This window comes from Ovis aries, chromosome 26, assembly GCF_016772045.2.
Source record: "Ovis aries strain OAR_USU_Benz2616 breed Rambouillet chromosome 26, ARS-UI_Ramb_v3.0, whole genome shotgun sequence".
Lineage (NCBI taxonomy): Eukaryota > Metazoa > Chordata > Mammalia > Artiodactyla > Bovidae > Ovis > Ovis aries.
The window spans coordinates 20,585,254-20,612,109 of record NC_056079.1 but is presented as its reverse complement, the minus strand read 5'-3'; the positions used below and the strand labels follow the sequence as shown (position 1 = coordinate 20,612,109).

At 37.0% G+C, this 26,856-nt stretch overlaps 1 protein-coding gene across 8 annotated transcripts in view; it reads left to right on the top strand.

Moving 5' to 3' along the window:
- TUSC3 (tumor suppressor candidate 3) overlaps positions 1-26,856 on the top strand; it is a 242,064-nt gene that overhangs the window by 137,849 nt on the left and 77,359 nt on the right. For 6 of the 8 annotated variants that reach the window (XR_009598632.1, XR_009598633.1, XM_012105833.5 and 3 more), the window contains exons 5-6: positions 1,105-1,245; positions 16,056-16,145. Coding sequence is in view for 6 of the 8 variants with exons in the window: in XM_012105833.5 (XP_011961223.2) it covers positions 1,105-1,245; positions 16,056-16,145 (231 nt within the window). In the remaining 2 variants the exon portion in view is untranslated. The remainder of the gene's footprint in view (positions 1-1,104; positions 1,246-16,055; positions 16,146-26,856) is intronic. The other 2 variants (XM_027962612.3, XM_042241468.2) reach the window with 1 other exon arrangement.

Below are 26,856 nucleotides of genomic sequence, written 5' to 3'. Positions count from 1 at the left end.
CTGGCTTCTTTGTTCTTGTAAAGTATTTCACCTTGTAAAGTAAGTTGGGGAAATAGGAATCCTCATACACCACTTGTGGGAATGCAAAATAGTGCAACCACTTTGGTAAACAGTTTGACAGTTCTTCAAACCATTAAGCATAGAGTTTCTATGTGACCCAGCAATTCTACTCCTAGGTATACATATGTAAGAGAAAAGAAAACATACACTACGCAAAAACTTATGCAAAATGTTTACAGCAGCATTATTCATATAGAGCTATAAGGGGCAAACAACCCAAATATCCAACTGATTATTTGGCTAATGGATAAGCAAAGTATGATATCCACACAAGGAAATACTAGCCATGAAAAGGAATGAAGCAGTGGCACATTTTACAACAAGGATGAACCTTGAGAGGATCATACTGAGTGAAAGAAGTCAGTTACAAAAGACTGCATGTTATATGAAATTGCAGAGTAGATGTATGGAGTCAGAAAGTAGATTGATTAATGGTTGCTTAAGGCTGGAGGGTGAGAGGAGTAAGGGAGTGGATGCCAGAAGGGAATGGGATTTCCTTTTGAAGTTATTCAAATATTCTGATACTGACTGTGGTGATGGCTGCACTTATCTGAATATGCTTTAAAAAAAATCACTGCATTGTACACTTTCAGTGGGTGGATTGTATGGTATATGGATTAGGATTAAAGCTCAATAAAGTTGTTTAAAAGAAAATGTCTTAAAAAATTCCAATTTGAAATAATACAAGTAGTAGTCCCCCCATCTCACCCCTCCTTTTTACCAGATGATCCTGTGTTTGGGATCATCATGATCATCTGCTTAATTATCATGAACCATAGCTCTGGGTTGAATGTAAGTAGGTTTTGCATATATTTAACTGTATTCACCTAAAAGCACCAGAAGAGCATGTTTTGTTACATAGCCATGATGTTTCAGGGCATATATTTTTGACTCATAAAGAACAAAAGGAATGTTAGTGCCTGGTATGAAAAATAAGGTGGTACCTTTCTGAATTACATGTGTTAAAGATCAGAAGGAAAAGAATATCAGAGAAAAAATTAATATTTTTCTTTAACTTTAAAACATTTCATTGTGTTGTTGCAGATTCGTGTCTTCAGGCCACCCAACTACTCTGGCACCATTGCTTTGGCTTTGTTGGTGTCACTTGTGGGTGGTTTGCTCTATTTAAGAAGGAACAACTTGGAGTTCATCTATAACAAGACTGGTTGGGCCATGGTGTCTCTGGTATGTTAACACATTTACCCTGTTTCTTTGGGTAATGGTCCAAGTTGTATAATATTAACAAAGTGATCCAGATTATAACTGTAATGAAAATCAAGTCTGGATTAGAAGAATTAACTTTTAGGACTTAGGTGCTATAACTTAAGTTCACCGTTAATGTAGATTGTGCTCTCTTCCTTCAATTTTTACAACTAAAATGTAATGTCTTTCCATGGGTACTTGGCATATTACAAGTGCTAAATAAATGTTTGGTGAATACATTTAGAAATACACTAGGGATTACTGTATTTTTACTAATTACACTAAAAATACTTTTAGACTGTTTGAGTCTGAAGCACTTGGAAATGTACTCATTCAGCAATTTTTTCCCCAGCAACTCTCTTCTTTTGTCTCTACTATGTGCCTGATAATTATTAGGTACCAGAGATATAAAGGTAAGACATACACCCCACCTGATCGTAATTCACTTGCAGGGATACTAATCATATTAATCGAGATAAAGTAAGCACACAGGATTAGAGGATTACATACTACATAGGAAGGACACCTAATCTTGAGTACCAAAAAGTCATGACAGGCTTCCTGGAGTGTGTGATATCATTCATGTTTATTAGGTTAACAGTATCTTAAAATCTCTAGCAAGTATCTGAGTAATGATGCCTACAGTCATTTGCTCTTCATCATTGTACTTGTGATCTTGGTCAAAGCATATGGAGAAAGAAATATAGGGAATAAAAAACTGTAAAGAAAGAGATGTTACTATTTACTTAATTTGTGATTTGCCTATATGACTGTCTACATGAAAATTTTATCACAATTTACAGAGAAAAATAAAATTAATACTAGAGTTGAACAGTGTTCTGGATTCAAGGTCTCCAGTAATCATTAAGATTTTTACACCGTAAACAATTTCGATGATTAAAAGTAAAATCTCTTTCCCAAAAGGAGGAAGAAAATAATGGTACTTCAATGATAACTTAAAAGTAACAAAAGATATATAAAACATTTATAAACAGAATATAAAAAATGAAGCTATTTAACATGTGTATGTATCCATATATATGCGTTTACAGCTAAGTGTCAGTTTGTTGGCTTTACCTTCATGCAGTAGCCCTCCATCCTTCCATTTTTCAGCAAACAGTGGTGTTTATGACTGAGTTAGATACAGTAGGACAGACTGATAAGTGAGCATCCCAGGCAACTCACCTTAAAGCACCCATCGTGTGCAATAATAGCTAATGTCTTGAAATTCAAGCAGATCCTCTGTGGCTTTGTGGTAGACAGAGAAATAAGATTTTGAAGTTTGGATTTTTTTTTTTTAGCGTAAGGAAGATTTTTCAAGGAAAGTTTAACTAGGTTATCAAAACGTGAGAAAATATTAAAGAGATTTATTAGTTATACTCCAGTTACTGTAATTGGATCCAGTGGGTGATCTCAGTCACCATAGTCATTAAGTTTAAAAGTGTTTTAGATGTTGCTCAGTCTGGTTTTCAGGTTGCTTCATGCAGTTAAGCCACCCACTGTGTTGGTGAAAAAAAAATATATGCCTTGTTTCAAAGTGTTGTTGGAAGGTTAAAATTCCTTCACTATTTCAGCATTATACCAAATTTTGTCACTGTTTCAGTCTACTGAAAAACTAAGACTGCTTACAGTGTAACCATGTGTCTGCAGTAGACCCAGATGATAAGCCTGCCTACGCTATTCTCCCTCCTCACAAGAAGTGGCTTCCCTGGTGGCTCAGTCAGGAAAGAGTCTGCCTGCAATGTGGGAGACCCAGGTTCAATCTCTGGGCTGGGAAGATCCCCTGGAGAAGGAAATGGCAACCCACTCCAGTATTCTTGCCTGGAGAATTGCATGGATGAGCCTGGTGGGCTATAGTCCATGGGGTCACAGAAGAGTTGGACACAACTAAATGACTAACTTTAACTCCTCAAGAAGAGACGTAGAGTAATTACTGTAAGTAATAATGGACATTAGGGCATCTCTTCCTTCTTTGGGGGTTATGTTTCTTATGCTTATTCTTCATAATAACTATGAAAAGGAATTTCTATCATCATCATTTTACAGACAAGGAAACAGATTCAGTAAACTCAATTTGCAGAACCTCATACCTGGGATAGGATTCTGTGTACATCTAACTTAAGACTTTGTACTTTTCACAGTGCTATGCTTAGTTGCTCATTTGTGTCTGACTTTTTGTGGCCCCATGGACTGTACACTGCCAGGCTCATCTGTCATGGGAATTCTCCAGGCAGGAATACTGGAGTAGGTTGCCATGCCCTCCTCCAGGGGATCTTCCTGACCCAGGAATCCAACCAGGGTCTCCTGCATTGCAGGCAGATTCTTTCCCAGTTGAGCTACCAAGGAAGCCCTTTCACAGTGTTGAGTTCTCCAAATCTGGCCTGTGCCTCATAGGCTGGATGTTTAATCCAGTGGATGCAGTGAGCCATTACGACTCTAAATAAATGTCTAAGAACATTTATATGGCAAATAAATGTTAGTACTTAAATGGTCAATTCTCTCACACCCTCTGCCACATCACACAGATTTTTTTTTCTTTGAATTCTTGAAAGCTAATGAGCTTGGCATAACAGAAGATGTTCTAACATTCATAGACACATACTTGAGAAGGAAATCTTGGCAGGTATGTCTACTCCCCAATGGCAGCCTTTCAGAAGCCATAACAGGCTGCAGAAAACAGACATGTTTTCAAACAATATGCTTGAAAACTCTGAATATAAAATGTTGAAGTAAACATTTTTTTTTTCTCATCTGCTGATGGCTTATGAAGCTTAAACAGTGAGGTCAGAAATAATTTAAATCCCCTTTACCATTTTCTGTCACCATTACCACCACCAAACTTGATTCTTTGTAAAGCAAAACTATTTTACATGCAAAACTGGATTTGCCCAATTCTAGTCCTTTTTAATCCAATTTTTGAGATATCCTTACAAAGTTAAGAGGCCATCCAAAATGCTGAATCATTTACTCAGATTGCTAGACATTTATTTATTTAAAACAACCAATATCTCGTTCTTCTTTGGAAATGATATATTTTGAAATAATTCTTGGCAAAATACTGTTATCTCATTTGCAGAAACGCTGAAATCCTTGGCTTGCACAGTAAAATGAAGTTCTTAAAATAAAAATAGTGATGAACTCTGTGCAACAGCACAGCATTTTTGTAATGTAAACACTGGATGCACAAGGAAAATAATGAGAAAAACAGTTTGGTGGAGAATTTCTGTGTCTTAGTAAAGAACTAGTATACATACAAGTAGCAGTTGTGTCTTACCTTTGAACACATGCCGGAGTACCTCTGAGTCCTTAATTCTGAGCAGACTGTATTCTAGGGCTGGTAATTTATTTTTTTTCTTTTTCATTATTATTTCATATTATTGTATATGAGTCATGGGATTAAGAATCAAGTGTATGCTGGGGAGAGAAATCTATTCATAGTGCTCTAAGGTGTAGGATAGAGACAAAGCTTGCAATTTCCTGGCATAGAGGAAGTAACATATGCAAATGTTAAAACATACATAGATATTATAGCTTCCTGGTTTTGAGCTTTAAAAAAAATAGGTGAAGGAATAGGCCTGAGTTGTTCTTGGTCTCATGCTTCCTAGGGGGAAAAATGCTTGTTAACGTATATATTAGGTACTGTTGGTTGTTTATAGAGCTAAATAAAGCATTGGTTCTGGTTTGGTTTCACTCTGCTTTCCAAACTTCCTCCACCCCCTTAAGATGGAGAATGATAAAAAGCCTACAGAGTACCTGTTTCATGATGAATTTAAAGTAGAATGGTTGTGTAAAATGCTATGTTTTGTAGCCCTTAATGCAGAGCTTTATGGCAGGCTGCTGCTAAGTCGCTTCAGTCGTGTCCAACTCTGTGCGACCCCATAGACGGCAGCCCACCAGGCTCCCCCGTCCCTGGGATTCTCCAGGCAAAAACATTGGAGCGGGTTGCCATTTCCTTCTCCAATGCATAAAAGTGAAAGTGAAGTCACTCAGTCATGTCCGACTCGTCACGACCCCATGGACCACAGCCTACCAGATTCTTCTGTCCATGGGATTTTCCAGGCAAGAGTACTAGAGTGGGTTGCCATTGCCTTCTACGGCAGGCTAATGCTCCTCATAGATGACTGTCATTTCAAACCAGGAATGTGAATGTGATGAGTAGTTGTATCCATTTCAAACACAGAAACCTCCTAAAAATCCACAATTAAAATTGTGAAAGAGAAAAACATCATTTAAAAAGATCTAATAACCCAAGCCTTATTATCATAGTAAATCTCAGTAGGATAGAAGCTGTTCTCTGCTTTTTAACACCAGTGCTCTGCACTGTAGGATGATTCATATGCCATAATATTTCTTCTGTCTCAAACACATTATATTGGTTTAATTATGTTCTATGAAAAATGTAAGCTCCAGATTAATATATTACTACGTAATTTTCACAATTTATGAAAGTTTCTTTGGCATCTATACATTATGTTATATCAGTAGAAATGTGTTTTTTATGAGCATTCTGAACTACAGGGCAGCTCTGATTTCAGAGTGGAATAAGCTCCTTTTTCTTTCAAATTTTTCTTGAATAAAATTATGCATTAATACTTTGTAATATCATACAGGTATTATCTCTGTGGCATATTTACAAGTGAGAAGCAAATAACTGCTGATAATATTTGTTTCCAGTGACATAACTTCTAACAAACAGCTTTTCCCATTAGGTAGTTGAATCATTTGGCCATTTGAAGTTAGGTATGTCTGTTTATGGACTTCCCTGGTGGCTCAGACAGTAAAGCGTCTGCCTACAATCCAGGAGACCCAGGTTCAATCCCTAGGTCGGGAAGATCTCCTGGAGAAGAAAATGGCAACCCACTCCAGTATTCTTGCCTGTGAAATCCCATGGACAGAGAAGCCTGGTAGGCTATACAGTCCATGGGGTTGCAGAGAGTCAGACACGACTGAGCAACTTAACTCACTCACTTATGTCTGTTTATAGGTAATTTTTGTATATAGCCAAATGTATAATTTTGTTCATGTCGGGAGTATGACAACAATATAATGAAATGAGTTAGTATCTTATTAGGGTATACTTTTCTTAATACGTTTAGCATTTAATTTTCTTTAATGAGGAGAGGTAATGGCCTATATAAACTCAGACATTTAAAAGTTACTCAGATGAACTTACCCTTTCTTTTGCATTTGAATGTGCTTGTTTAAGTTTTTTGCTTATTATAAAGCTACAAATAAGCCTCAGTGTGAATATCCAGTACATGGAGTGATCCCCTAGCTTCTGTTCTCCATTCATCATAAAATTTCTTAATAGAGGAAACATACCTCAACATAATAAAGGCCTTATATGATAAACCCACAGCTAACATGTTATTCAGAGGTACAAAGCTGTAAGCTTTTCCTCTTAAGATCAGGAAGAAAGCAAGGATGTCCACTTTCAGCACTTTTGACATATTCGCTGTTCGAGTGAGAGCAGTTATGCAAAAAAAAGGACATCCAAATCAGAAAGGAAGAAGTAAAACTGTCACTTGTTCAGATAACATAATACTGTATATGAAAGTGGAAGTGTTAGTTGCTCAGTGTTGTGTGACTTTTTGCAATCCATGAGGCTGCTTGGCCTGGAATTTTCCAGGGAAGAATACTGGAGTGGGTTGCCATTTCCTCTTCTAGGGGTGAAAGTGTTAGTTGCTCAATTGTGTCTGACTCTTACTCCGAGAATTAATAAATGAATTCAGTAAAGTTGCAGGATAAAAAAAATCAGTATACAGAACAATGAGGCACTTCCACATACTAATATCAAACTGTCAGTTAAACTAAAAAACCAGTTTCATTCACAATTCATCAAAAAGAATGAAATAACTTAGGAATAAGTTTAACCAAGGAGTTTAAAGACCTGTACACAAGTAACTACTAAGACACTGATGAAAGAAATTGAAAATGACACAAGCAAAGGGAAAGTTACACTTTGCACATAGATTGGAAGCATTAGTATTGTTAAAATATTTACTACCAAATATTACACTACCCAAAGCAGTCTACAGATTCAGTGCAATTACTATCAAAATTCCAAAGGCACTTTTCACAGAAATAGAAGAAACAATCCTAAAGTCTGTATGGATCCACAGAAGATGCTGAATAGACAAAGAACTCCTAAAAGCAAAGTTGGAGGCATCATGCTCCCTGATTTCAAACTTTATTACAAAACTGTAATAATCGAAATACAAGGGTACTAGACTTACAAATAGACATACTGATCAATGGAGCTGAATAGACAGCACAAAAATAAACACACATATGTGATCAGTTTGGGACAAAGGAAACAAGAATAGGTGTTCAGGAAAGGACAGTCTCATCAATAAATGGTGTTGGGAAAACTGGACAGCCACATGCAGAGGAATAAAACCAGACCCCTACCTTAGCCACACAAAAAAAGTTAACCCAAAATGGAGAAAAGATTTGAATGCAAGACCTGAAACTGTAAAACTCCCAGAAGAAAACACATGTGGTAAGCTCTTTGACGTTGTTCTTGGTGATAAATTTTTGTATTTGACATAAAATGCCAATGCAAAACAAGCAAAAATAAGTGGGGTCTGCATCAAACCAAGAAGCTTCTGTACAGCAAAGGAAACCATCAACAAAATGAAAAGATCATCTGAATCAGAGAAAATATTTGCAAACTATGTATCTGTTAAGGGGTTAATACCCAGAATAAAGTATTGGCATGCTGTGGTCCATGGGGTCGAGTTGGACATGACTGGGTGACTGAACGTCAACCCAGGATAGATAAAAAACTCATACAGCTCAATAGCAAAAACAACAAATTAATTTGAAAAACAGACAGAGAGAAATGGGTAAATGGTTTGAACAGACACTTCGTAAAAGAAGATGTAGAAATGGTCCCAAGAAACATTTAAAGATGCTTACATTTTTAGTCATTTGGAACATGTAAATTAAAACCAAAGTAGTTACCAATTGAAGCCCATTAAATATGCTCAAATTTCAAAGAAAGGTGACATTACGGTTAGGACAGATATGCAGGAAAATGAGTCTTCATATATTACTGGTGGCAATATTAAATGGTATCTTTCTTCAATTTCACTTCTGGTTATTTATCAAAAGGAAATGAAAACGTGTACATACAAAGGCTTGTCTTTGAATATTCATAGAAGTTTTATTCACAAATATACTTTGAAAGAAACAATATAGCGTCCATGCTGCTGCTAAGTCGCTTCAGTCGTGTCCAACTCTGTGCGACCCCATAGACGGCTCCCCCGTCCCTGGGATTCTCCAGGCAAGAACATTGGAGTGGATTGCCATTTCCTTCTCCAGTGCATGAAAGTGAAAAGTGAAACTGAAGTCGTTCAGTCGTGTCGACTCTTAGCGACCCCATGGACTGCAGCCTACCAGGCTCCTCCATCCATGGGATTTTCCAGGCAGGAGTACTGGAGTGGGTTGCCATTGCCTTGTCTGTAGTGTCCATAAACAGGGGAATATATAAACAAACTGTGAAATATGCATACAAAAAAAAAAAAAACTAGACAGAGAATCAGAAGAGACATTGTTCTAAAGAGAGATACAGGCGGTAGTTAAGCCACTAAGCCTGGTATACACATACTCTATGATGCAGCATTTTCAAGAAAATTTTCTTACCCCTTCAGAGGTCTATGGAGGTAAATAATTAGGAAAAGGCACCAGTGGAGTGTTTTTTAATAGTATTCTACTTGATCTCAGTGTTAGTTATAATGGTGTATTCATGTTAAAATTCATTAATCTGTACCCTTTAAATCATGTCCTTTTTTGCATGAATATTTTAGTAAATAAGATACAAGAGTAAACTTGTAGTTTAATTATAAAAATTTAAAATTTCCAAATTAGAGTGGCAAAGTGCTGGACATTTCCATTATTAATGTAAAAAAATAAATACCATTTATACTTATTTTAGAGAAAGAATTGTAATCGAGGCCATTTTGCACTGTCAAAGTTTATTTGGTATTTTATTATGTTGTGAGAAGTGCCCACAGCTCTGTATAATTATAAATACTGTAAATATATCTGTCACTACTTCAAATGATGAAGCAAGTATGCCATGTTTAAGCCTGCTTTTGTTTTATTGAACCATTTCTTAGAATCTTTAATAAATTATGTATTAAGATGGATTTTTAAAAGCTTCTATAACAAACCATATGTAATATAGCTACTGCTGTTGAATTTTAACTTCTCATTTTAAAATTTGAGCATTTCCTCATGTGTATATAACATTTGTAATACTGTAGTTTATACCTTTTCTTATTAATGCATTAAATCACCAAACCTAGTGTGGATCTAGTAACTACCACAGTTTTGAAGTAGTTAAGAGTATAAACAGATGTTTTGAGATATCCACTGTAACTGTTAAATATGAAAATGTTAGAGTATGAAACAGGTGCTGTTAAAACTATTGTGATCTGTCAACTGCATACTTATCAGACAGTGAAAATGAAGATTTGTTTTTATCTCATTTAAGTACCCAGATCTCCTTCCACCCCTGCATTCTATGCATGGGCCCTTGGAGTCTGTTCTCTGTTACTTGAACCATTTCTACTCTTTTGTAAGGCTAACACCCCCACTTGGGTACTAGGTCTCATTCCTGCTCTGCACTGGTATTCAGTGACAGTGCACCGACAATCTCCCCTCTTTCTCTGTCATCCTTATTTTTTCTTTTATTACTGAACCTTTCTCATTAGCAAGGCACACAGCTCCTTATTCATCCTGAAGAGACATATTGCTGTTTTCCCTTCCAGAAACTGTCCTATTTACTGGATCCCTTTTATAGCAAAACTCCTTGAAACAATTGTCTACATTGTTTCCTTCTTTTCTCATAAGGCTTTTGTCTCACTCACTGTTCCATTGAAAATGCTCTAGTCTAGGGCACAGGTATTTTCCAGGGAGATAAATTCAGATATTAGTTCTGGGTTTATTTCACATCACTGGTCTTGCAAGAGTATCTACACAACTTATTTCTTCATCCACAACCACTTTCTTGTGTTCCAGGGGGCCACACTTCTCTCACTGCTACTTCTTAATCATTTTTGCTCATTTGTTTGTTATCTCCTTCACTTCCTACTTTGGAGAGTCTTCTGGATCTTGCTCATCCTATCTATATTTAATTGGTGTCCAGCTTTAAAGACTGTCTATTGTGTGCATGTTAAGTCGCTTCAGTTATGCCTGACTCTCTCTGACCGCATGGACTGTAGCCTACTAGGCTCTCTGTCCATGGGATTCTCCAGCTATGCAAGAAAAATGGAGTGGGTTGCCATGCTTTCCTTCAGGAAATACTGTTTATTATTGAGTCCTGAATTTTCTCTTGGGGCCAGATCTCCCTGTAAGCTCCAGACTGATAAATCCAACTTGTTCATCCTGCATCTCTACCTGGAAGCCTACCAGGTGTCTCAAAACAGACTCCTAAGCTCAGTCCCCAAACCTAATTGTCCCACACCTTTGATTTCTCAGTTAATAGCAACTTTATTTTTCCAGTTGTTCAAGTCAAAAACCTGTCTTTTCTCACCACTTCTTTCCTCCTATACCCCACATCTAATCTCAGAAAATCCTCTTGGTTCTTCCTCCAAAATACATCTAGATTCCAACAACTTCTCACCCTACTTACCACCTTTAAGGCCTAATTATTTAATAGTACACTTCTTGCAATAGCATTTGAACTGTATCCCAGCTTCCACCTTTACACACCATATGATTAATTTTCCAACCCAGGGGCTCTGGGATCTGGCCTTGCACTATTCACCAAACCTTATCTGTTTCTTCTCTCCTCAGCAACTGTCCTTCAGTCCTCTTGGCTTCTTTACTGTCTGTTAATATGCCAGATATTCTCCTTCAGCACAGCCTGGCTCACTGGCTCTTCCCTCTTTCCCAAGTATTTTCCCGACTTGACAACATTTTCAGATTTCTGCTGAAAGCTCCACTGTCTTGGAGAGGCCCCTGCTGACCACTCATAAGAACTGCAATCCTTCTCTCATGACTTCTTTTCTCCTTCTCTACTGTTCATTTTTCATTGTCTCTAATTATTTTGGATTTCCCTAGTAGCTTAAATGGTAAAGAATCTGCCTGCAATGCAGGAGACTTGGGTTCAGTCACTCGGTCAAGGAAAACTCCCCTGGAGAAGGGAATGGCTACCCACTCCAGTATTCTTGCCTGGAGAATCCCATCAACAGAGGAGCCTGGCAGGCTACAGTCCATGGGGTCGGGGAGAGAGTCAGATATGACTGAGCGACTAACACTTTCATCATATAATTTAATTACTTTTTTTTTTTTTTTTTTACTATTTTCTCCCTATAGAATGCAAGCTCCAGGAGGATAGTGTCTACCTTGTATTTTTGTTCTTTGTTTTATTCTCAGCTTCTTAAACAGACCTAGAGATCAAAGCCAGGTCTTTTGCATTGCAGGCATATTCTTTACCATCTGAGCCAGCAGGGATGCCCTCTTAAATATATAGTCGGTTCTTGGTATATAAATGTTGAATGAGTGAAGGAGGAATGCCTGCTTATTTTTTATGACTCAGAGCACAAGTCACTTACTGAGGATCTTCACCTAAGGGCAGGGATTATTTTTACCTTATTCATTGCTATATTCTTACTGTCCAGTAAACAATTGTCAAATGGGTAAATTAGTCTGGAAAGGCTTCACAGAAAACCATATATAGACCCCAAATATAAAGAGGTTGGCTCTGTAGGAATCTTAGGCAGGTGTGGCATTAACAAGATGTAGATGTAGCCACTGCCTACAACATGGATGGAGCTGGTCATTATCATACTAATTGAAGACAGAGAAATATATGGTATCACTTACATGCAGAATCTTTAAAAAAATGATACAAATGAACTTATTTTTGAAACAGATGTTGGAAAAAACAGTTACCAGGGAGAAGGGCTTGTGGGGAGGGACAGATTGGCGATTGAGAATTGACATGTACATACTGCTATGTTTAAAATAAATTACCAACAAAGACCTATTGTTAAAAAAAATAATTAAAAACACTCAACTCCAAATCTGTGTAACTTCGTTCCTTTTTACCCTCACAAGCTTCTTCCTTATTCTTTTATCTCATTGGGTGGCACTACTGACTGTACATTGTTCTTCACATCAACAACCCAGAGGTTAATTTTTTACTATTTTCTATCACATCAGTCAATCAATGAAGTCTGTTGATTCCATCTCGTAAATATTTCTGTTTATCTAAATTGCTCAATTATGTCATTACTATGGAATTCTTCCCTTGGTACCACGGGAACATTTCATGTAGAGATGGGCATGATAAAGTACAAAAATGGCAAGGACCTAACAGAAGCAGAAGAGGTTAAGAATATGTGGCAAGAATACACAAAAGAGCTGTACAAAAGAGGTCATAATGACCTGGATAACTGATGGTATGGTCACAAACCTAGAGCCAGACATCCTGGGGTGTGAAGTCAAGTGGGTCTTTGGAAGAATCACTATGAACAAAGCTAGTGGAGGTGATGATAGAATTCCTGCTGAGCTATTTCAGATCCTAAAAGATGATGCTATTAAATTGCTTGCTGCATTCAATATGCCACGGAATTTGGAAAACTCATCAGTGGCCACAGGACTGGAAAAGGTCAGTTCTCATTCCAATCCCAAAGAAAGGCAATGGCAAAGAATGCTCAAACTACCGCACAATTACACTCATCTCACATGCCAGCAAATTAATGGTCAAAATCCTTCATGCTAGACTTCAGCATTATGTGAACTGAGAACTTCCAGATGTACAAGCTGGATTTAGAAAAGGCAGAGGAACCAGAGATGATATTGCTAGCATTTGTTTGATCATAAAGAAAGCAAGGGAATTCCAGAAAAATATTTACTTCTGCTTCATTGACTACACTAAAACTTTTGTGTGGATCACAACAAACCATGGAAAATTCTTAAAGAGATGGGCATACCAAACCACCTGACCTATCTCCTGAGAAGCCTGTATACAGGACGAGAAGCAATAATTAGAACTGGATATGGAACAATGGACTGGTTCCAAATTGGGGAAGGAGTACGTCAAAGCTGTTTATTGTCACCTTGCATATTTAACTTATATGCACAGTACATCGCGCAAAATGCCAGTCATTACAATGCTTAAGTAATGACTTAAGCTGGAATCAATATGGCAGGAGAAATATCAATGACGTCAGATATACAGATGATATCACTTTAATGGCAAAAAGCAAAGAGGACCCAAAGAGCCTCTTAATGAAGGTGAAAGAGAGTGAAAAAGCTGCCTTAAAATTCAACATTCATAAAACAAAGATCATGGTGTCTGGTCCCATCACTTCATGACAAATAGATGAATGAAAAGTGGATGAACTTTGGATGAAAAGGACAGTGACAGACTTTATTTTCTGTGCTCTAAAATCACTGTGAATGGTGACTGCAGCCATGAAATTAAAAGACGCTTGCTTCTTGGAAGAAAAGCCTCAACAAACCTAGTTCAGTTCAGATCAATTCAATTCAGTCGCTCAGTCATGTCTGACTCTTTGCGACTCCATGAACCGCAGCACACCAGGCCTCCCTGTCCATCACCAATTCCCAGAGTCCACCCAAACCCATGTCCATTGAGTCGGTGATGCCATCCAACCATCTCATCCTCTGTTGTCCCCTTCTCCTCCTGCCCTTAATCTTTCCCAGCATCAGGGTCTTTTCCAATGAGTCAGACCTAGATAGTGTACTAAAAAGCAGAGACACCACTTCGCCAACAAAGGTCCATATAATCAAAGCTATGGTTTTCACAGTAGTCAGTATGGATATGAGAGTTGGACCATAAGGAAAGCTGAGTGCCAAAGAATTGATGCTTCTGAACTGTGATGCTGGAAAAACTCTCGAGAGTCCCTTGGCCAGCAAGGAGATTAAACCAGTCAATCCTAGGAAATCACCCCTGAGTATTGATTGGAAGGACTGATGCAGAAGCTCCAATACTTTGGCCACCTGATGGGAAGAACTGACTCATTGGAAAAGACCCTGATGCTGGGAAGGATTGAGGGCAAGAGGAGAAGGGAATGACAGAGGATGACATGACAGTGGACTTGAATTTGAGCAAATACTGGGAGATAGTGAAAGACAGGGAAGCGTGGTGTGTTATAGTTCACGGGGTCGCAAAGAGTCGGACAGGACTTAGCAACTGAACAAGGAACAACAATAGGCATGGAATTGGCCACTCTAGTCTCACAAACGGTTTTGTGTATCAGCCTCCAAACTGATGTCTGTGCCTCAAGTTACACTTTTCCCCAGTCTGTTCTCCACAGTGTCTAGTACCATCCTTCTAAAATACAGACTTGATCATGCATTTTTCCACCACAGTTAGGAATATCAATTGAAGCAGTAAAAGAGAAGGAATATAGATGGGTAAAAGTAAAACCAGAAATACATACAATTTTAGTGCTGATTTAGTGACTACAACAGTTTGATCCTCAAAAATTCAGAACTCTAATCTTACAGTGTCTAATAAAAACAAAAATGTCATTTGCTTATACTATAAATGTGTTTATTCACTAGGTACATCTTTTCCTGGATTTTAAAATATACTCTGCCTTTCACTATTATAATCTACAGAATATTTGACTTTCATATATTCTTTAAATCACTGATATGATCCTCTGTAAACAGATATAATTTATTTTTCTCATATAAGAATTTCCCACTTTTATATGATGTTTTAGGTGGTGCATCATTCTCTATGTCACTCTGGGCCTAGTATTCTAGTGTACCTTCTAAGGTTAAAGTGCAAGTATTCTATAAAATCTTCGCTTTCAGAAAATATCTCAAGCCAGGGAAAGTCTGGAGGTCAAATCTGGCTTTTAAGATGCTTGTGTTAAGTTCAAAGTTATTATCAAGAAAACAGGGAAAGGATTCATATTAATCTCTCTAATCTTGCTGTATCATTTTCAGTTTCTTCTGAAATGCAGTGGTTGCCAGGAAGTTATGAAACAGAATCTGGATTTATTCTTTGGGTTTAAGAACTCTCCGTAATTTCCCCCATCCTACTGGTTCCCTTTTGTGTTCTCTTATCTGCTTTACAAATTGTGCAGATCTAACATGTTTAGATCCCTAGTCACATTGCTTAGTCTGACCTTGAATCTTTGTTGATACATCTCAGCTACCTGCCAGAGGCAGGCAGCTCAGAAACAGTGAGCTGGGCAAGTTCTGAGACATTCAGAAGTGGTTTAACCTGAAGACACACTTTAGTCTAAAGATGCCCAAGTTTGTAAATTTAAGCATAGGCGATTTAAACAAAACATGCTTACATTTGAGTTACAGAGATTGACTGTGACTTCCAGTTTATACTCTCTCCTCTACCCTCTCCATAATGCCTCAGATTTTTAAGATTAGTTTTCCAAATACAGCTTTTCTTGCTGGATCTAGCAGTAATGTGGTTTCTGTGAAGTATTCCTCGCTTTATTTAAAAGTATCATGTTTCATCTATGCTTTTAACTATGCTTTACCTCTGGTTAGGACATATGAGATTATCAGTCACCATGCCAGATACTTTATATATGTTACCCAATTTGGTCATTAATATATGTCTTAAGCATAGTTGGTATCCACATTTTATAGATACCAAATCTGACAGCAGAAGAATAAGTTACTTACCAAAGGTCCCATAATTAGTAAATGAAAATGCTTTTAACAGATGAGCTGATATACATGGTATTTGAAAGTAGTTTCATGACCATTTTTTAAAGAATGCAGTGTTCCCCCATTTCTTAGTTTGCATGGTATAACACTGTACCCTGTCTTTTCAGTGTATAGTCTTTGCTATGACTTCTGGCCAGATGTGGAATCACATCCGTGGACCACCATATGCTCATAAAAACCCACACAATGGACAAGTGGTAAGTGCATGTTGTAAGCATCAATATTATGAACTTGAATCCTGTTTACACGGCAGTCAGAAATTTCATATTTAGTAAGAAAGAGGTTATTTGTAAATCTAAATATATGTTCCATTTTTTCTCATGTTCCTCCACTATGTACATGCACACACATATATATGTATGTATGTACATATATATTTTATGGTGAGGACTGCTTTAGCATGGATTAAAAAAAGTTCAGTGTACCTACCATACCAAATATACACACATAAATTATTTTTTCAACTTTGTAGACTGCTATGGCAATAATATGTAATGCCCAAAGAGGAAATGGAAAAAGTTTTAACGAGCATCCCAGCACTGGTAAATTTAATTAAGTTTAGAAGATCATTAAACTCTGGTATTCATTGTATTAGAATGCCAGGAACAGTCTGCCACAAAATTGAAAGTGGAATTGGCGTGCAGCTCTGTCAGTAGCAGAGTTGACTTTAGTAACTGCTGCTGTCTTATTGCCTTCCCTTTCCACCAAAAATGGCCGGTGGCACATACTGTGATAGATCGACTTTACAAAATACCGTCTCTGAGGCTTAGTATTAGAGGTTACCGAAGATTATAAGCTTTTTAAAATGTGCCTCCTTTTTCTAGTTTTTTCTTTATACAGATTTTTGAGAGAAGAATATAATGATAGCCCTTATGTACTCATCACCAAGCTTAATTGCCACTTCATAACCTGCCGTGTTCCATGTATTCTCCTGCCCAGTACTCTTTATCTGCTGTAGGATTCTTTTGAAATAACTTACCAATATCATTTCATTTACACATAAATATTTCAGTAGGTAATTATAAAAAATGACATTATCTTTTAAAATCTAACGATAGTACCACACAATCACACATAAAATGGTAATAAATTCTTAATTTCTGAAATTTGGTTCTGAATGGAATACTGTTATTCTGTGCCAAATAATGTTATGATTTCTCTATAAAGGTGTAATGTAAGCTTGTGAGGTTTATTCTTCATTGCTTACAGTACTTCACATATATTTAATATTAAAGAAAGCTAACAAGTTATTTATTTCTTCTTCCTAAATTGATTGTGACTTTCTTTGAACTTCTTTGTGGAACTGTAATTTAGGGATATAATTCATTTTATTTATTGTATGCTCCCTGGTGACTCAATTAGGTTTTAAGGACTAGTTGCAAATAAGCAGAGTTGCAGTCACTAATACTACATATTATAATAACCAGTTTGGTCTCATATTGCCGTCATCGTTTTTAGATATTTTCTATAGGTGTCTAGGATATAGATTCAAAGTTAGACTCTAAACCAGATATGCTTTTTGTTAGATGTACTATGTATTTTCAAAATCTGTCACTACTTAGAGAAGTGATTTGAGTATCTCAACTATTCAGAATTAGATTTTACAGAAAAAATAATGGAAGTAATTATCAAACAATAAATTGTCCCCTTTTCTTCAAGTCTTCCTGACTGTCCTTTTTTAGAGTGTGGTTATTTTCTCTGCCCTCCCCTAAATTATCCATACTCACTGTCACCCTTTCCTCTTTAAATTTTTTCTCCTTTATCACTTAAAACATCCTATATAATTTATTTCTTTTGTGTTACATTTGTTTGTCTTTTGCCAGGACCCCAGTAGGATATAAGCACTTCGCAAAGTGATTTTTTTGTATCTGTTTTAGTCCCTGATATGTTCCTGTTTCATAGAGAACGGCCTGACACAAAAGATTTGATCACTGTGGTGTCAGTGATACTTAAAAGTATAAATTTAGGAAATCTTGTATTTTTATTCCTGTCTCTTAATATTTTTCTAAAATAATATTCCTTAGGTAAAAATAATGAAGCACTGCTTTTTGTTATTGTTTATTATTTGCTAATATATATGAAAAATAACCTCCTTATGAAATGTTTTAGCTTGTGTAGGGGAAGGAAATACAATTTTTCCTCTCCTGTTCTGAGCCCCTCTTTGGCTGAGGTCCCTGTAATAAAAGAGAGTAACAAGAGAAAACCAAATCTATTAACATGTATGCCTCATGTATACATGGAAGATACTCAGGAAAGAAAAAAAAAAAAGAACAACACTTAGAAGTGGCTTAGACCTCAGGCTTAGGTACCAGCTTCTGTTAAAGACAAAAAGAAAAGTACTGAGGGAAAATCAGTTATGTGGAAGTGACCAGGAAAAGGAAAGATTAAGTTTACCATGCAGATAGAATTTAGCCGGTAACTTTGCAGTTGATAAGGAGCTAAAGTTGTCTCCAGGGGTTAACCTTTGTCCTTCCTGGTAGAGAAAGGAGAAGGGACACCTTTGTAAATTTAGGTCCTGCTTTTAGGGAGATGGGAGAAGGCAGAGAACTTTTCTTATATCTGCTTCATCTCATCTCTGCTCTATCTCAGTGCCTGCAGCTTAAATTCTTAGGCCAAAGTGGCATATTAGAGTGTCATATTCTATCATCCTTCATTCTGTCATCTTCTTAACCATTTCAGTCTTTGATAAATCATGAAACTCTAATCCCTTCACATGTAGTTTATTGGAGTAAGCTCCAAGAAAGTTTGCACTAACAGTGACAACAACATGGATGCCATCTGTTGCTAACTGAACATATGCTGGGCACTAGACTTCACAAATGAGTACTTTAGGCCATTAGATGAACATTGCTGAAGCACATTGATTATAGTCAAAATATCAATGTATGTGGACCTAAGTTATCTCCAGTCAAGTGGGAAATCCTAAGTAGCTCTCCACTAATACCCCCATTGTAATCTTCAGTTGCATCCTGAGACTCTGCGGCTTTGCAGAGAAACTCCATGTTAGTGTATCTGTACTGCCCCTTGTCCCCTATGTATGTGCTGCTTTTGCTTCTTCCATCCCACCCAGAATTGCTATCAAAACATGCTCATCGTCAAACACCACCTAATCTGCCATCCCTCTGAAATGCATTATTTACTTACATTAGAAATTCTTTTTTCCTTTACCTACTTATAAACATGTAGTTATCCCATTTACGTATCTCTGCATTCCTTTATCATCATAATCCTTAAATATACATTTGTCAAATTCTTACCATTGAGTTTGTTTTTCATCTTTACACTTACATACAGCTGGTCCTCAGTCTTTTAAGAAAACATTTATTATAAAGACACTAGGAGATGTTTTCTTAAATCGGATTATCTTAATTCTTTCCATTTATTTTTTCTCACTAGTTAGAAGAGTAATAGGATCAACATGTCCCTGTTAATTTAGCATAAACCAGTTAGTAACCTTAACATGACAGGAACATTTATTTTAAGGTTCAGATTAGACTGGAAAGAAATTTTCTCTATTGATTTTAGACAATTTTTTATCCTGTTCCACATTGTCGTATTACTGTTTTGTAGGTAGAGAATGGCATGGCCAGTAGGTAGAGGTCCTGTAATGGCCCAGAGGAACACATTAAGAAAACAGAATTTTCTATATTTTTAAAAGAAAAAAACTTTACCTTTGTATGTTAATGAAAAATACATACATTGAAAGTGTATATAACTTTTAATGTGTATATTTTAGCTTTTCAGGACCTTATCTTTTCAGCACCTTATCAAAAGTTACAGAAATGATGAGACTTATACCTATAACCAAGATATTCAAAAAGATGAATTTTGTCCCAAACTCTCCACCCTCTTCTGTTTTAAAAAATATAATTTTTTCTTATATTTGAAGAAAGTATTAGGATTGCAAGGAAAAAATCATGAAAGTCTTGGAAACATATGAGGCTTCTTGGACAAAATCAATTGCTTGTATGTGCTCTTGGCCAGAGATGTGGATCCAGCTTTAGACTAATGTGAGATGTTAATCACTAAGCAGTGTAGACAAAGGCAGGTTAGAGGGGCAGGTTAAAGTCATCCCTTGGTATATAGCTCTCTTCTTGTTTTAAATTTTAACATCTTTTAGAAAAACATCCCTTCCTGCATTTTTTTATGCTTAATGTCAACATATACTGAAACAGAAAACTGTGGTTTAAGTTTTGTTTTAATGAATTGATCTGCATAATAATGTGTTTTCCTGTTACTGAACAAAATAGAAGATTAACTTTGCTTTATAACATCAACTGGTTACTGGCAAAGAATTATAATTTAAATAATGCTTGTCCATTAGAATAATAATAGTGAATAGGTTTTTTTTTTGATAATAGATGTGCTTAAATTTCAAGATACAACTTGAAAATTAGCACTGTCCTTCTTTAGTAATTTCTTCATATGTTAACCTATATTTCTGGAAAGAAATTACCATGTAGTATTTGTGTTTTTGAGAATAGCTATAATTAGGCTATTTATCTCTTTCAGTGGAATACAATGACAGAATGAGTATCTTATGAATATTTATATAGGAATTTTGTAATTTGGCAGTAATTCTTGATGACCAGTGCACATTTAGTGGAGTAAGGGAATGAAACAGTATTTTTATTGTGTTTTTCATACTTGTAACATAATTGAATAACCATTTATATTTTAAAGATTTATTTTTAGGTAGGTGCTACACGTAAATAACAACTAATTGAATGCTAATTTTTCATTTTTCCTGAAGTAGTTTCAAAAATGTTTTGCTTCAACTATTTGATTTGTCATAGTTGGTTTGAGAAACTATTAAAATTGTTTATAAAGAATTATTTCAATGTAAAGTGAGTTAGCTTTGTTAATGCTTTAAAATTATAATCAGAATGTCTCTATGGTTTCTAGAAATAGTTGGGTTTCTAAAAAAAAAGTTAAATTCTGAATGATGGTGAGTTCTTTCATGCTGGACTTTAAAAATTTGCTGTCTTTCCTGTAACATGGGAGTTTTTAATGGGTTTTGGCTTTGTTATATCTAGTTTTATACCTTCTGGCATAATGCTGTGAGATCAGAGAGCAGATATTTTACAAATGAGGAAAAATAATAGACTAAGTAGTAGAAGCCAGAATTAAAATGGTGGATCTCATAATGTGATTGAGAGTCATTCAGAGACTTAAGTTGATAATAATTACACAAAATATTTTAAAATACATATTTATAAAGTTTAGACATAAATATTAGTAATGGGTTAGTATTTGGTCATTAATGCTAAAATCTATTTTAAATTTTTGACAGAAATTCTAGGAAATCTTAGGGCCCTGAGCAGTCTATGAATTCAAGTTGGTACCTACTGTTTTCTGCATGGAGACTGACGAATTAAATAAGGCTGAAATGTCATGAAAGCTCCATAACCTTGACAAACATAATCCTTTTAAATAAAATGACTAATGCCTAATAAGACCCTAGAGGTTTAAAGATACTGTTTTTCTCTATTATCTGATTCCTCTCATTATTCTTTGAAATATGAATCTTTGACTTTTTCTTTCAGCTTTTGCTTTTGAAGTTTCTAATCTTTAAATTATTAATAAGTTCTCATTATGAAAATCGAGAGTATTATTAAAAAATAGGTATCAATAAATGCTACCCCTTTGTAGTTTTCATGTCAAAGAGAGAGAGCACATATTTAAGCAAACTGTCTTCTTATAGGTAAAAGATTAAAGAGAATGCTGTTGAAACAAGCTGTAAAGTTATGAGAAATAGGAGATGCAGAACATTCAATGCAAGGCTTGTCATTCATACTATAAGCAGAGAGATTGAAAGGCCACTGAGAACTGAATGGCCTATTCTTGCATCAATAAAATACCATATAAATACCATACAAAACCTATGTACATACACACAGTTTAACACAGAGAATGGGTCTATGTACATTCCTGAGACCACCTTACCTGTCTCTTGTGAAACCTGTATGCAGGTCAAGAAGCAATAGATCCAGACATGAAACAATGGACTGGATCAAAACTGTGAAAGGAGTACATCAAGGTTGTATATTGTCACCCTGCTTATTTAACTTATATACAGAGTACATCATGCGAAATGCCCTGCTGGATGAAGCACAAGCTGGAATCAAGATTGCCAGGAGAAATATCAGTAACCTCAGATATGCAGATGATACCACCCTTATGGCACCAAGTGAAGAGAAATTAAATAGCTTCTGGATGAAGGTTAAAGAGGAGAATGAAAAATCAGGCTTTAAAACTCAGCATTTGAAAACAAAGATAATGGCATCTGGTCCCATCACTTCATCGCACATAGATAGGGAAACGGTGGAAACAGGGACAGACTTTATTTTCTTAGGCTCCAAAATCACTGTCGATGGTGACTGCAGCCATGAAATTAAAAGATGCCTGCTCCTTGGAAGAAAAACTGTGACAAACCTAGGCAGTATATTAAAAAGTAGAGACATTACTTTGCCCACAAAGTTTGGTACAGTTAAGGCTATGTTTTTTCCAGTAGTCATGTATGGATGTGAGAGCTGGACAATAAAAAAGGTTGAGCGCCAAAGAATTGATGCATTAGAACTGTGGTGCTAAAGAAGACTCTTGAGAGTCTCTTGGAAGGCAGGGAGATCAAACCAATCAGTCCTAAAGGAAATCAACCCTGAATATTCACTGGAAGGACTGATGCTGAAGCTGAAACTCCAATACTTTGGCCACCTGATGCAAAGAGCCAACTCTTTGGAAAAGACTGTGATGCTGGGAAAGATTGAAGGCGGGAGGAGAAGGGGACAACAATGGATGAATGAGATGGTTGAATGGCATCACCAATTCAATGGACATGAGTTTGAGCAAACTCTGGGAGATTGTGAAGGACAGGAAAGCCTGGCATGCTACAGTTCGTGGGGTCTCAAAGAGTCAGACACTATTGAGCAACTGAACAACAATGTTCCTGAGATGATACCATAAAGATGACAGTGAAACAGAAGTAAAGAGAGTTTCAGGGTTAAGATGATGGCCTGATATACGTCTGCCTTCCTTTTTGTTAAATACTCATAGAGATTCATCGAAATGCAAAGCTAGCAGCAGAATTACAAAGTAAAGATAACTAAGCCCAAATCATCCCAAAGCACAGGAGATTGTTAACTGCTATTATTCATATAATATTAACATCTGAATTTATTGAAATGGACATTGGCATATAGTTTCTTTGTTCTTCTGAGCTTCCTCACAATTTTCTTTTAAGTTGCCATCAGTATGCTTACATCTATTTTACTTCAAATGTCCTATGTTTCATCTTACCAGAGGTCTCTTGTTCTTCCTCATGCTATCAGGATTGTATAGAGCTATTAGTGGGATGAGTGATGAGTGATAGTCGCTCAGTCCTGTCTGACTCTTTGCGACCCCATGGACTGTAGCCCACCAGGCTCCTCTCTCCATGGATTCTCCAGGCAAGAATAATGGAGTGGGTTGCCATTTCCTTCTCCAGGAGATCTTCCCGACCCAGGGAGCAAACACAGGCCTCCAGCATTGCAGGCACATTCTTTACCATCTGAGTCACTATGGAAGCCTGGGAAAGACAAGCTAAATGATTAACAGATTGCGTTGTTGGTCCCAAACATGAAAAACAATCGTTCTTTCTGTAAAACAGCATTAAATAATGTTTCAGAAGGATTAGCTTCATGCCCATTGTTACTTCTTCCACTTCCACAAAGTTATAAAGTTTTTTTTTTTTTTTAATAACTTTGGAACCCTATAACGTTAGATGAGTGTTACCAGGACTTCAACTTTTCCTCATTTGTAAAATTGCAAGGGAGGTTTAAATGGTTTCTGTTCTGACACCACATTAAATTCTACTGCCCTTAGAGCTGTCTGGTGAAGTAGTCGGGGGGTGTTTGGGCTGTGGAACTATGCATCATACCACAGGGGATGAATTCCCACCCCCACCCCCTGCCTCAGGACCCTTGGTAGTTTCTGGATACCTTTTGGTTGTCACAAGGTGGGGGCACGCGCTCTCTACTGGCCCCTAGTGTTCAAGGCCAGGCATGGCGTGCAGCCTCCGGCAGTGCAGCGCCTATGGCTCACTAGGAGGAAGCACCTGGCCCTAAGGTCAGCGTTGAGGAGAAGCTGTGTTTCAGAGCTGTGAGAACCTTAAATATAATTTTGTTTCCCTATTTTGCATCCCAGAAAACCATCCAATATAGCATTTATACCTAAAAGATGACTTTCTTTTAAAAATTATTTTTTTAGAAATTGAAGTAACCCGAGAGCGCATAGGATCACACTGACCTATGGTTTAATGTTTGGGATGGCTGTGTATATTGAATGCCGTCACTAAATATGATTTATATGTCAGTGCTTAGGCTACAGTTGTTTCCTGTAATCTGTCTTAGTAAATAAACTTGGTTTAACCTCGAACATTTTGTATATGCTTAAAAAGAGGTGCTTACATAACAGAGTAAAAATGACTCTCAGGCCCACCGAGTCATTTTTATGTCTTTGTCCTGAAATGTCCAGCAAAGAGAAACAGAAGGAAAGGAAACAGGGTTGGTTTCTTCCCAAGTTCTGCCTCTTACCAGCTGTGTCCTTGGGGGGAAGTTACTTGGTGCCTCTTTTCTTACATAAGACGAGTCTGATACTGCTTTTCTCACCTTGTGTTTGTGAGATAAAGTATGACAGTAGATGTATGAGCACTTCTAAAAGTTGAAGACACTCCAGTCTTAGTTTGGGTTCCTCCCAAAACAGACCCCGAGACAACAGCTGAGTTGGAAGTAGTTCATAGGGAGGAAGGAAACGTGGGAGAGGGGTGGGAAGCTGGGTTCCGGAGGGGAGGGCAGTCAAAAAGGATGCCTATCCCAGCAGTGAGCGAATACTGAAGCCGAATACTGCTCAGGGAGCTCTGGGAGCCAGTGCAGAGCACACCCAGTGATCTTCCTGTCCAAATGGTGAGGGGACCTAAGCTCAACACCAGCTCTCACCAGTCATTGTTTGAGTGCTGTTCCCTGGAGAAGGCATTACTTGCCCGCATTGGTGGACCTCAGGTATTAAAGCCCCCCAGACACAGAAACGCAGGTGCTGCTGGGGGAAGTGGGGCTGGGCTGCCAGGTGGTACCCTTGTAGATGGCTTACACCACCACCTCCAATAATGCTCTAAGTTTATTCTTTGTTAGTAGATTCCAAAGCAGAGGAGAAAATCATGAAGAGGCCTAGTTTTCAATTGGTGTTTTTAATATACCATTCTTTGAAAAAAAAATGACAAATAATAAAAATGTCTCACCAATTATGGATAATTTTTTAAAGTCAATGTAGTGTTTGTCTTGTAGGCAGTCCTCTAGGGAAAAGTGTAAACATTTATTCACACTTACAAATATCTATCAGAAATGGTTTTAGCCTATATTTTGTTCCCTTATAGAAGACTGGTTACTGATGCTGTTAAGGGGGACTGTGTTTTGCATTGTATTGTCCGGAAGGGGACTGCATTGCAGGCTTCTTGGCCATCTACCCACACTGCTCATTTGCCCTGGGATTAGCATATATATACTCCTTGGGAAACACTGGGCAGAGTGGTGCAAAGTTCATGGCCATCAACAGAATCAACATATAATGGGCCTGTGTCAGCTCTGAACTTGTGATTTAGCTTTAATAGTCCCGTTTTCTAACTGAACTGAGATAATTGGATCAGACAAGCTTAAAAGACCGAGGCATACGCTGTTGGGTCTGCATTTAGCTATCAGCTTAGCAAATATGTACTTGTAAGGCTGGTGACCATTCCCATTTTCATATATTAATTGTAAAATAAAACCTGTCTGCAGGATCTAAAAATGTTATCAGAGTTTCACTGCATTGAACTGACGTGTAAATGAATACAAAGAATGGAAAGGAAATTAATACTGCAGGCAGTGTGATATTACGCTGATTTGCCAGTTTGCTTTGTTTGTTTTTATTAAGCTGCTATATAATGGCCAAGTCAAGTACTAATGGTCTACTTAACAGCATGAAAGTCATCACAAAAACAGTCATTACTGTGTAGCTAAAGGGAATCTATATAACTGTATGGTTACATGGAACATTAAGACAATTACTATTAAAAAAAAAAACCCAATAATCTCAAATAACACGCATTCAGTAAAATAAAGCTTGTGCCTAGATGATAACTCCCACCATAAACAAATGTACTGGCCTCTTGTTTTTAGGATTTGGCTTTTAGCTGCTGCCTGAGGAATGCTGTCGTTTTACCATATACACTCCCAATATTTCACTGTATTAGACTTCAGTTATGAATGTAACCAAGAGCTGTGTTCCACATACACATGCAAAAGCATTTTGTTGCAAAAATGCCTGCTCTTGTTAATGATAATGTAGCACTTTTTCTGTGTCAGGTGGTCTCATACTTTCTCCAGTGCTGTACACACACTCTCATGCCTTAGAAATTCCACATATGCCACCTCTTTGAGGAACATGTGTTTAGTCCTAAATTGAAAAATGTATAGGCTTATTTAAACTAACACAGTTAATCTGATCTAGGATATTCAGTAGTTTTATTCCCATCTCTATACCACCAGCAAAGAGAATGTCAACATGTAATGACAAATTTTAAATAGAAATATCAGGAAGATAATATAAAGGTATGCAGAAAACTTACAGGACAGTTTGGAATTGCAGTTCTGCCTTTTTATGTATTTACTCCTTTATTTTTCCATCCAATAAATGTTTGTTGAGGGCCCAGTAAGTGGCAGGAACTGTATTTGCCCTCATAGTACAGCTACATCACAGAACTGATAGACCAGTGGAGAGATGCAGCGTGAATCTAGTTTACCCAATGTCTCAGTCAGTAAAGCTTTGCATTGTATTAGAAACTGAATTGTTTTTTTAAACTGTTGCCTCAGTTCCCTGGTTGCTATGACCTTGCATCTT